This window comes from Muscardinus avellanarius, assembly GCF_963383645.1.
Source record: "Muscardinus avellanarius genome assembly, chromosome: X".
Taxonomy (NCBI): domain Eukaryota; kingdom Metazoa; phylum Chordata; class Mammalia; order Rodentia; family Gliridae; genus Muscardinus; species Muscardinus avellanarius.
The window spans coordinates 103,528,111-103,540,648 of NC_137792.1; the positions used below are offsets into that span (position 1 = coordinate 103,528,111).

Here is a 12,538-nt window from a genome sequence, read left to right on the forward strand (position 1 = left end):
AAAGGAACAAGAAATTAAAAGGAGGGTCAATATATGGGATTGCATGAAACTGAAGAGCTTCTGTACAGCAAAGGGAAACTATCAAGAACCTCAACAGAGAGCTGACAGAATGAGAGAAAATTTTTGCCAACTACTCTTCTGATAGAGGACTTATATCTAGAATATAAAGATAACTCAAGAAACTCAGCACTACAAAAACAAATAACCCAATCAAAAAAGAGATGTAAATAGACACTTCACAATAAAAGAAATTCAAATGGGAAATAAATGTATTTTAAAAAGTTCAACATCATTAGCAATCAGAGAGATGTGAATCAAAAGTACCCTGAGATTTCACCTAACTCCAATTAGAATGGCAATCATTCAAAACAAAACAACATATGTTGTTGAGGGTGTGGGTAAGTAGGAATTCTAATACATTGTTGGTGGGATTGAAAATTAGTGCAATCACTTTGGAAAACATTATGAAAGATTCTCAGAAGAATGGGAATGATTCTACCATATGATCCAGCAATACTACTTCTGGGTATCTACCCAAAAGAATGGAAACCAAACTACCAAACTAATGTATGCATATCTATGTTCATAGCTGCACAATTCACCATAGGCAAACTATGGAACCAGGCAAGATGTCTATCAACAGATGAATGGATTATAAAACTATGGGATATGTACACAATGGAATTTTACTAAGCCATAAAGAAGAACAAAATTATATCATCTGAGGGGAAATGGATGGAACTGGAGAATATTATACTAAATGAGATTAGTCAGTCCCCAAAGTAAAAAATTCTGATGCTCTCCCTAATATGCAAAAGCTAGAAAAAAAGGGGTCATAGGAAGAACTCTAGATGAAGAAAGAAAAACCATAGATGAGCAAAGAAGGTGACCTAACTGGGGTGGATGGGAAGGGGGAAAAGAGAATTTCCCTAAGAATAGCATGTACATCCACAAATCAATCACTAAGCCAAACATTAGAAGTAGGGAGGGGGAGGGAAGTGAGGTAGGAATTGGGAAAGGGCTAAATTAGTGACGTGTGCATGTATGCCTTTACCATCTTGTACCCCATTAAGATATATGACTACAATGCTCCAATAAAAATAAATAATGTCTATATACAAGAAACTCAAACGCAACATCATTATGAATGAGGAAAAATTGACAGAATTTCTCTTAAGGTCAGGAACAAGAAAAGAATGTCTGCTGTCACCACACCTATTCAACATAGTACTCGAAATCCTAGACTCAGCAATAAGAAAGGAGGAATTAAACAAGTACAAATATGGAAAAAAAAACAATTAAAACTATCTTTGTTTGAGGATGACATGATCATTTGCAGAGAAGATCCAATAAACTCATCTAGAAGATTTCTAGAGGTAATAGTTTCAGCAAAGTAGCAGGATACAAAATCAACCTACAAAAAAGCATTACTATTCCTTTACAACCAGTCACGCATCCACTGAAAAAAAATACAAAACAATTTGAGTTACAATAATTCAAAGGGGATAAAATACATAGGAATAAATTTAACCAAAGAGGTAAAAGATCTCTATAAGGAAAATCATAAATTATCAGAGAAAAAATTTGAAGATTTTAAAAAATGGAAATACCGCTCATGCTCATGGATAAGCAGAAGTGGCCATTCTATCAAAAGCTATCTACACATTAAACACAATACAATCCTTATAAAAATATTCCCATTTTTCATAGACCTAGAAAAATCAATTATAAAATTCATATGGAAAAACAAATCACCCAGAATAGCCAAAGCCAATCACAGTAATAAGTACCATGCCACAGTATCACAATACCAGACTTTATACTATAAAGTAACAGTAACAAAGACAGCATGGCATTGGCACAAAAGCAGACACACAGACCAATGGAACAGAATAGAAGACCCAGAAACAAAGCCCCATATCTATAGCCAGTTAATCATTGATAAGTTGCCATGGACATATTCTGGAGAAAGGACAGCCTTTTTAACAAATGCTGTTGGGAAAACTGGCTATCCATATATAGAAAAATGGAACTACATTCTAACCTCTTACCCTGCACAAAAGTCAACAAAAGATGGTTCGAAGACCTAAAAATTAAACTAGAAAATTTGAAACTACTGGAAGGGGGCATAAAACCAATACTCTGACATATAGGTTCAGGTATAAACTTCCTCAATAAGATACCGAAGGTCCAGAAAATTAAAATAAGGATCAATGAATAGGATACATTAAATTAAAAAGTTTCTGTGCAGAAAAAAAAACACAGCAATATTCTACAGAGAGCGCCTACAGAATGGAAGAAAATCTTCACCACTCACCTATCTGACAAAAGTCTAATATTTAGAATATATAGAGCTTAAAAAAGCTTTAAAAAACACCCAATAAAAATTGGCAACTGAATTGAATGACACTTTTCAAAAGAAGAAATACATATGCCCAACAAATATATGAAACTATGTTCATCATCTTTAGCAATCAGACTCACTCCAGTTAGGATGGCAATGATCAAGAACACAAAAAATAAATGCTAGCAAAGATTTGGGGAAATAGGAACCCTGTCACACTGTTTGTGGGACTGCAAAGTAGTAAAGTCACTTTGGAACAATATGGAGACTTCTCGGAAGATTGGGAATGGAACTATCAAGTGAATCAGCAATAGCACTTCTGGGCATCTTCCCAAAAGAAATGAAATAAAATATTATAAGCAAACTTGCAATAGCCGTGTTTACACTAGCACAATTCGCAACAGCCAAACTATTGAATCAGCCAAGATATCCATCAATGGATGAATAGATCACAAAACTTTTGTATGTCTACACAATGGCATTTTAATCAGACATAAAGAAGAACACAATTATACCATTCACAGGAAAATAGATAAAACTCGAGAATTTTTTACGGAGTATACCCTGTCCCAAAGAACGAGTAGATATGTGTTCTCTCTTATATATGGAAGTTATAAAGATAATTAATTGGAAATAAGGGCAACATCAGATAGATGAGTAAAGACTGCAGGGGAAGGACTGAGGGCAATTAGGGAAGGGAGGGAAGGAAATGAAGTAATGAAGAATGCACAGTAGGCTGAGCGTGGTGGTGCACGCTTGTAATCCCCGCGCTTGGGAGGCAGAGACAGGAGTATCACACAGGTTCAAAGCCAGCTGCACTGGCTTAAGAGACCCAGTTTCTAAATAAAAAAAGTATAAAAATAGGACTGGGAGTGTAGCCCAAAGGTAGAAGGGTTTCCACGAACCCCAGTACCATCAAAACACAACAATAAAGAATGCACAGTAGAAATAATGCCATGAACATTAAAAAAATGGTAATTCCAATCTCAAAGACTTGTGGAATAAGGGTGGGAGGGAACCCTGTAGGGAGGGCAATAAGAGCTGTGTCCATGTATTTTTCTAACACTCTGTACCCCAATATAATGTTTAAATACAATATACCCAATAAAAAAATAAAGATCTCTGTCTTACTAGACTCTCCCTTTCTTAGTTCTTTGGCTAGACACAAAAGTACTATTTTGGATTTTTAATGCTCTTGGAATTTCTGGTTTGCTAGGCTCTTTAGCCAATAAGCACATTGTAAACTATATCACTTCACTAAGAAATTCTTATTTAGAATACTTAAAGCTAAGAATAATAGTTGCTACAACAAAAAGTACCTTTCATTAAAAATATCACTGAAAGTGGTAAGTAGGCAACTCCAAAAGTTCATCCTTCAAATATAACAATGATTGAGTAAAACAAGTAAGAATCACATTTTTCAAACTCTGGAATCCAACAAAAATTTATAACAACCAAAGGAATGCTTAATGAAAAAAATAGGCCACTAAATTTTTGTTAGAGGGTGTTACAACAATTTGATTTATCTCCCTCCCATTCCCAAACCCTCAGCTTAGTAGCAGCCTTGGAGATGCTGATGTATAGTACTGATGAGTATTTCTGCAACCAGATGGGCAATTATACCTTCATCTATTCAAACACTGGTTATATTTTCTCACAAGCCTAGTGGTTCCCTGAGGGATGGGTTCAGGGGCTCGCTTTTTGTTGCCCACCTCAGAACTTTCTTAAAATGGCCTCCTATGTAATATTAGTTGAAAGTATTTAAAAGTATTAGCTACAGCTGCCTAATGCAAGCGATGACTGATGGTACAATCAATACAATGAATAAAAAATCTGGGAAGAAAGAGGCTGGAAGAGATGAATAGGATAATAAGGAGGGCTTTGAAAAGCTCTTCAAAAAACCTGGGAATATAGAAGGCTAAGTACTTGCCCAGGGCTGGACACATGCTCAAAATTGGTTTAAGAAGACACTAAGCTGTGACCTATGGCTGATTTTTAGGCTCTACGCAGGTAGGATAAGAGGACAAAGGCAGAGTTATAAATGGTGTAGCTAAGCAATGAAGATGTATATCAATATAGAGCCAATCTGAAAAGGCCAGAAGAATATTTTTAGGGCCATTTAAGAAAACTTCTGCCAGGCGTGGTGGTGCACGCTTGTAATCCCCACACTTGGGAGGTGGAGACAGGAGGATCGCGCAGATTCGAAGCCAGACTCGCTGGCTTAAGAGACCCTGTTTCCAAATAAAAAAGTATAAAATAGGTCTGGGGGTGTAGCTCGGAGGTAGAAGGGCTTCCAGGAACCCCAGTACCACACACACACAAAAAAGAACACTTCTGTCAAATCACTATTTGACAAAAGAGAATTCATTAACTACATATGACAAAGAATACAATCTTTAAAATTAGTTTATCAAATCTTCAAAACCAACAATCACAACCTAAAACAAAAAACAAATAGCAAAAAGACTCTAGGGAAGTATGAGAATCCTATTTCTAGAATTGCCACATTACAATATTAAAATTGTCTAGGTTTTTACAAAAACTTAAGAGGCATTAGAAAGAAATACAATGTATGGCCCATTCATTGTGAACAAATTAACAGAAACTTTACACGAGGAAGCCCAGATATTGGTCTTACTAAGAAAGAAAATTTAAATAGACTTTTAAATATACTCAATTGGAAGAAAACATGGGTAAATAAGTAAAGGAAACCAGTAGAACAGGATCTTACCAAATAGTATCAATAAAGAAAATTATTAGAAAGTGCCAAACAGAAATTCTAGAGATGTAAAGTACAATTAAAATAGAAAATTACAGAGATTCAAAAATAGATTTGAGCAGGTAGAGAAACAAAATAACAAATCTGCATACAGGTTCATCCCTGAGATTATCCACTCTGTGTGGCAGAAAGAAAATAAATGATGGAAAGACCCTAAGGGGTCTATAGAGGAGTAACAAGAATATCAAGGCATACATAAATGGAAATCTAGAAGTATAAGAGTGATAGAAAAGGACAGAAACAATATTTCAAGACAAAATGGCTGAAAATACCCCAAATTTGATGAAAGATGAATCTATACTTAAAATTTTCAATTAGCCCAAAATAGAATAAATTCAGAGGTCCACAACAATACATGGTATAGTCAAATAGTCAAAAGACCAGAGAATTTTGAAAGTAATAAGAAATAAGTGACTCATCTGATAAAATGGATCCTTAAGAAGGCTAACATCAATTTTTTTAATTAGATACATGGAGGCAAAAAGGCAGTGGTATAATATATATTTAAAGTGTTAAAAGAAAAAATGTGTCACCCAAGAATTACATATCTGCAAGAAGTATCTTTCAAAGTTGTAGGAGAAATTCAGACATTTCCAAGTAAACAAGAGCTGCCCTAAAAGAAAGACTAAAAGAAGTCTCTCAGGCTGAAATGAAGGGTTGATAAGAAAGCAAATGAAGTCAGACAAAGAAAAAAAAGCAACAGTAACACTGACTACTCAGGTAATATACAAGTCAATATTATTATTTTTGCTATTTCTTTCTTTCCTTAAAAATGTTCATGCTAAGGATGCTCTCCCTAATAATGCAGAAGCTAGAAGAAAAATGGGTGATGGGAGGAACTCTAGATGTGGAAGGAAAAACCATAGATGAGCAAATAAGGTTATCTAGCTGAGGGGAATGGGAGGGGGAAGTGGAAAATCCCCTAATGTACATGACATTAATTCATAATCATATCAAAGGCAATCACTAAGCCAAACATGAAAAGGTGAGGGGGGCAGGAATGAAGTGGGAATTGGGGAAGGGCTAAATGAGCGACGTGTGCATGTATGTCCCTGCCATCTTGTACCCCATTGAGATGTATGACTACAATGCACCAATACACATTTTTAAAAACGTTTAAAAGACAAATGTGTACTCCGGTAATTTTAGGCCAATGTTAATGAACACATAATGTAGATATAAAGTGTGACGACAGTCACACCAAGTGGAGAGTATTAGAACCATAAGAATAGTTTTGTATACTACTGAAGCAAAATCGGTATTTCAAACTAAATTTCTATAAATTTAAGATGTCAATTGTAACCTTGTGGTAACCACTAATAAAATAACTAAAAAATTAAATGGAAGAGAAAAAATAAGGGAATCAAAATGACACAGTAAGAAAAATTATTTAACAAAAAGAAATTAGTAATAAGGACATCAAAGGAAAAAAAGGCATAAGATATGTAGAAAATAAATAGAAAACGGGCATAAGTTCTTACCAGTAAATACTTTAAATAAAAAATAACCCAAATGTCCAATTAAAAAACGCAATCCAACTAGATGTTATCTTCATGAAACTCATTTTTTAGTCAAAGTGATAAAAGTGGAGTCTGGGCCCCAGGCTGGACCGCGCGTAGCATGCCAGACCCCTGGAGAAACTGGGCCCAGTACCCTGGGTCCCGGGCGGTGGTCAGGCGGGGCACGCCAGCCGGGGCCCGGGTCGCAGGACTCTGGGCCCCATGCGGAGTAGTGCGGAGCACGCTGGATCCATGGGGAAACCGACCGGGTCACAGTGCTACTGAGTGCCTGATCCCACTACCTCCTCAAACCACATATACTGTCTTCTCTTATTAAAAAAAAAGGAAAATAAAAAGAAAAAAAGAAAAAGGAAAAATATCCGAGAGGGGTTAAGAAAGCCGTGGTGGATGCCAGGACACTGGAGATACAGACAAAACTTATCCAAATGCACTGGAACTTATGGAAAAATTCCCCGTGAAGGAAGACTGCTGTTTCTCTATATTGTTAAGAATCTTGGACATCACCTGTAAGGAAAGAGTATAACGGAGACCAAGGAGAAAGGCGGTGTTGAAAGCGGTCTCCGCAATGGCGGTGGAGACTTGTATTCAGGAGAAGCAGAAATCGGATCCTACCAACCTTACTTTTTGGAGAAATCACACCAAATGTCGAATGCCACCGTCACGCATGCTTAGGAACACTGGACAACATTCAGAGTGTTAAAAGAGCTTGGGAAGGATTTGAAATGGTGGAGGCAGTGGCAATGGCAGTGGCCAGTACTCAGGGGAGGCAGAGATCTGATGCATTACACCTGGAACCTTGGAAATAATAACCCCAGAGGCAGAATGTTACCACCACGCACCCTCGAGAAAGTGGGACAACTGGTTGGGCGAAGAGGGTGCTCGGATTGGAGCCTGCAGACACAGACGGACACAGCAAAGCTGGGATTGGAGCCTGCCGTGAGGCAAGGCCGGTGCTATAGCCTCCGAGGCCGGGATCGGAGCCTGCCGAGGGGTTAGGCCAGTGCTGGGGTCAATGAGGCCAGGATCGGAGCCTGCCGTGAGGCAAGGCCACTACTGGGGCCTCCGAGGCTGAGATTGGAGCCTGCCGAGGGGTTAGGCCAGTGCTGGGGCCAGCGAGGCCGGCATTGGAGTTTTCCATAAGGCAAGGCTGTTGCTGGGGCCTCCGAGGCCAGGATAAGAGCCTGATGAGGGGTTGGGCCAGTGCTGGGGCCAATGGCCGGCATCGAAGCCTGCCGTGAGGCAAGGTCGCTACTGGGGCCTCTGAGGCTGGGATCTGAGCCTGCCAAGGGGTTAGGCTGATGCTGGGGCCAGTGGCTAGCAGCAAAGCCTGCCGTGAGGCAAGGCTGGTGCTGGGGCCTCCGAGGCCCGGATAAGAGCCAGCTGAGGGATTAGGCCGGTTCCGGGGCCAATGGCCAGCATCGGAGCCTGCCGTGAGGCAAGGCCACTACTGTGGCCTCTGAGGCCAGGATCGGAGCCAGCTTTTGGGTTAGGCTGGTGTCGGGGCCAGCGAGACCAGAATCGAGGCCTCCCATGAGGCAAGGCTGCTGCTTGAGCCAGCAAGGTCTGGATCAGTCCCCCGGTTAGCCAGGTCACTACTGGGGCCTTCAAGAGTGGGATCGGTACTTGCAACACGGCATGCACAGAGAAATATCGCAGAAAATAAAAATCAGATGCTTCCCCTAATCAGCAAAAACTAGGAGGAAAGGGGCAACAGGAAGAGGTCGAGCTATAGAAAGGGCCCTATAGTGAAGCAACTAAGGTGACCAATCAAAGGGCATGAAATAGGGGAGGATGGAGCCTCTTGAAAATGCAGGAGGTACATAAACAAATGTATCAAAGTTAGTCACCAAACAAGCATGGGATCAAGGGAGGGGGAGGGAATGGGATGGGGGCTGGATGAGGGCTAACTGGATGATGTGTGCTTGTATATCCTCTCAAGTCTTGTACTCCAATGTGATATATGACTACAATGCACCAATTAAAAAATAAAAATTAAAAAAAATTAAAATTAAAATTAAAAAAAACATTGATAAAAGTGAATGAATGACAAAGGATATGCAATGACAATAGTAATCAAATCAGAGCTCTTGTGACTGTAATGATAAATAAAAATGAAACTAAGTAGAAAAATGTTACAGAAAGGTAGGTATGTTGACACACATTTTTAATCCCGGTACTTGAGAGGCTGAAACAAGGAGGATTCAGGCCAGATTCAGCCACTTGGTGAGACCCTCAGAAGCTTAGTGAGAACCAGCTTCAAAATAAAAATAAATAAATAAAAAGGACTGGGAATATAGCTCAGAGATAGAATGCTCCTGGGTTTAATCTCAGTACCAAAAATAAATGTTATAAAAATAAGAGACAAAAAAGGATATCACATATCCACAAAAGGGTCAATAAATGAGGAATTTATAATTATAAAGAATATATATAACAACAGACTAAAATAAATGAAGCAAAATATGTCAGAATTGAAGGAAAATATGTTACCATAGTAGCGGGAGATTTCAATATGTTATTTTCTATAAATGAGAGAATTAGACAGATTAATCAATAATATAGAGAATTTGAAAAATCCTAACAACAAAGCATACCTAAAGACACATAGACTACTCCATCCAAAAATAAGAGAATACATATTTTTCTCAAATGATATACATCATTCTCAGACTACATATCATTCTACAGATCAGAAATGAGAGTAGGTCACAGTCTAATAAATTTTTGAAAAACTTCTGTAATTATACAAAATGTATTTTCTGACAACAAAATGAAATTAGAAACCAGTAATGAAGAAGATTGAAAAGTTCAAATATGTGAAAATCAAACAACAAATTGGAGGTCTCAGATCAATAATGGAATATTACACTTTAAGGAACCAGAAAAAGAAGAGCAAAATCTAGAAGGGAGAACATAAGGATTAGAACAGATATAATGAAATAGTGATTGAGAAAAAACAGAGTATCAACAAAACTGAAATTGGTTCTTTGAAAAGATAAAGGTAATTACAAATCTTTTAAAATACCAGAGATTTGCAAATGTATTGGCTTTATGATCAGTTTTCAGAACAAATTATAATAAAATACTATGAATACTTTATGCCAACAAATTAGATGAACAAATTTCTAAAATGACACCCCCAAATTTTCTTTTGAAAAAATAAATAGAAAATCTGAGCAGACTTAGAAGTAATTAATTAGTACTAAAAAAACTTCCCCCCTAAAAATTCACTGGTGAATTCTATCAAACATTTAAAGAATAATTAACATGAGTTCTTTTCAAACTCTTCCATAAAATAGAAGGGAAGACTTCCTGACTCATTCTAAGATATTACAAGTAAATGCAACTACAGATCAATGTCCCTTATGATAATGTATATTTAAAAATTCTCAAAAATATACTAGCTAACTATATGTAGCCACATATTAAGAGGATTATAGAACATAACCAAGTGGGATTTACTTTAGGAAAGCAAAGGCAGTTCAACTCATGAAAATCAAGCAACATAATATATCACATTTATAGCATTAAGGGGAAAAGCACATAATCATTTAATTGATGCAGGAAAATTATTTGACAAAATCCAACATCCTTTCATCATAAAAGCACTCAACAAACTAGGTATAAAAGCAAATGTGCTAAACATGAGAAAGAGACATTTCTGAAAAAACTGTAGCTAAACATGACTCAATGGAGAAAGATTAAAAATAATGCCCCCTAAGATAAGAAACAGGAAAAGGGTTTCCACTTTTATTACTTTTATGCAATATGTACTGTATTTCAAACCAGAACACTTAGGCCAAAAAATGAAAGGCATCCAAAGTTCAAAGAAGAACCAGGTGTGTGGCACATGCCTATAATCCCAGTGCTTGGGAGGATGAGACAGGAGGATCACAGGTTTGAGCATAGTTTCAGCAACCTTGCAAGACCCTGTTTCAAAACAAAAATAAAAAGTGCTATTAGGAGTTTAGCTTGGTGGTAGATCACTCCAGGGTTCAATCTGCAGTACCAGAGTAAGCAAAGTAAGTAAGTAAGTAAGTGAATAAATAAATAAATAAATAAATTAGTTAATTAATTTCAAAGAAAGAAGTAAAACTACCTCTAATATGATACAATCTTTTATATGCAAAATGCTAAAGAATTTTCCCAATATAGTAAAGTTAATAAAAGTATTTAGCTTTGTCTTATACTTTCTCAGTTCCTATCAGTGAACATTCAGCCTACAGAAGCTTTAGAAAAACCTGGCAAACAGTACCAGCATGCTCTGTTTTACTCATTTTTCTTTTCTTTGTTGGAGAAAGAGATGGAAAAGGAGAAGTGGAAGATACAAAATAAACCTAAAGGAATGAAACAATTTATCTCTCCAAGTGGTTGCATTTCTATAAATCAATAATTATTTATTCTTTATTTCCCTAAGTAAATATTATAGTTTGAATAAGTGTCTCTCAAAGGTCCATCACAGGGTGGTGTTACTGGGAAGTGGTTAAAAATAAAAGAGGTGAGGTTTAGTGAGAAGTCCTTAGGTCACTAGAAGTGTGCCCTTGATGGGGATTGTGGGACCATCTTATCTTCCTCTTTGTTTTCTGGTTAATGAATGAGCATTTTGCTCTGCTTTGTATATCTGTTGTGATGTTTGGCCCTTGCCAGAGGCTCAAAGCAATGGGGGACTTGATTTGGAATTGGAACTTCCAGAACCATTGCCAATATATATCTCTTCACTTTATAAATTGCCTCAGGTATATCACTATTAAAACAGAAAGATGACTAACATAGCAACTAATAGCAAAGCCCTAAAGAACAAAATGAATTCTTATTTTCAGAAGTGGCAAGGAATGATAATGTAAGAATAGAATGTCATACTCCATAACCAGGTTTGTGTAGATGATAGTAGCTATCCAAGGTAAGGCAAGGCAGCCAAGTCCCTGCTGCCTGCTACAAGAATAGAGTGAACAGCTTAGAAACTTACTGAATGTTGTAGGGCACGGTACTAGGATTTAGCACTCCATATACAGTGAAACCTTTATAGAGAGGGTTCCTGAAGTCTGGTTTCCTCTGAACCAAGAAAGGCCACACTGAATGTGTTTTCTCGTAGACTCTGTTAGAAGAAAAAAAAAAAGCCAAGAAATTAAAAGCAGCAAGTTCTTAATCTCAACAGTACTGGTGAACTTGATATTGAGTAAAATTTCACTAATAAGTAATCCAACTCAAGAGAGAATAACAGGACATGAAAGAAGTAAAATTAAAAGAAGTAACTAATGACTATTCGTAGAGACATAAATTATCTGGGCCTTGATTTATCAATCTATAACATGAATAACATGTCAGAAAGAGTTCCATATTAGAGAGCAAGAGATTACAAATCTAGTCTCTGCTATGGAAGTAACTGTATGATCTTATAAGATTTCTAGCTCTTTCTGGGCCTATTTCCTCATCTATACAATGTGACCTCTAAAGTCCCTTCCAAATCTAAGATTCTATAAAATGAGGGCAAGTTCAGTTTAAAATTCTGAAAACCATTTCAAAACTTTTAAAAGTCTGGCAAGTTATGAAATAGAAATTCTTGAGGGAATCTTTGTCTCCTATATTTCTTTTTAAATAAAGTCAGCTTCTTTCTTCAGAAGTTTTAACACAGTGAAAGACAATTAACAATATTAACAAATATTCGTGAGGGATCCCAAGTGGGCAACCAAAGATTGTAGTAAGTATATTGCAAGACTAATTCGTACAATTTAGTTAAAACCATGAGAAATTAGCAAGGAAATTCCTTAGTTAACACCTCAAAATGTATGGCATCTACCATTTCCCAATAAAAGCTGTATATAACCACACATGGGAAAGTCATTTGCACAACACACAATGAAAGAAAGCTGAAGGAGGAAAATGAGGAGGACTGGC

At 37.1% G+C, this 12,538-nt stretch overlaps 1 protein-coding gene across 1 annotated transcript in view; it reads right to left on the bottom strand.

Moving 5' to 3' along the window:
* Nucleotides 1-12,538, bottom strand: part of MTMR8 (myotubularin related protein 8) — a gene marked incomplete at both ends in the record, with an annotated part of 94,071 nt that overhangs the window by 29,996 nt on the left and 51,537 nt on the right. Inside the window, one exon of the mRNA XM_080718977.1 lies at nt 11,610-11,738. Coding sequence (XP_080575103.1) covers nt 11,610-11,738 — 129 coding nt within the window. The remainder of the gene's footprint in view (nt 1-11,609; nt 11,739-12,538) is intronic.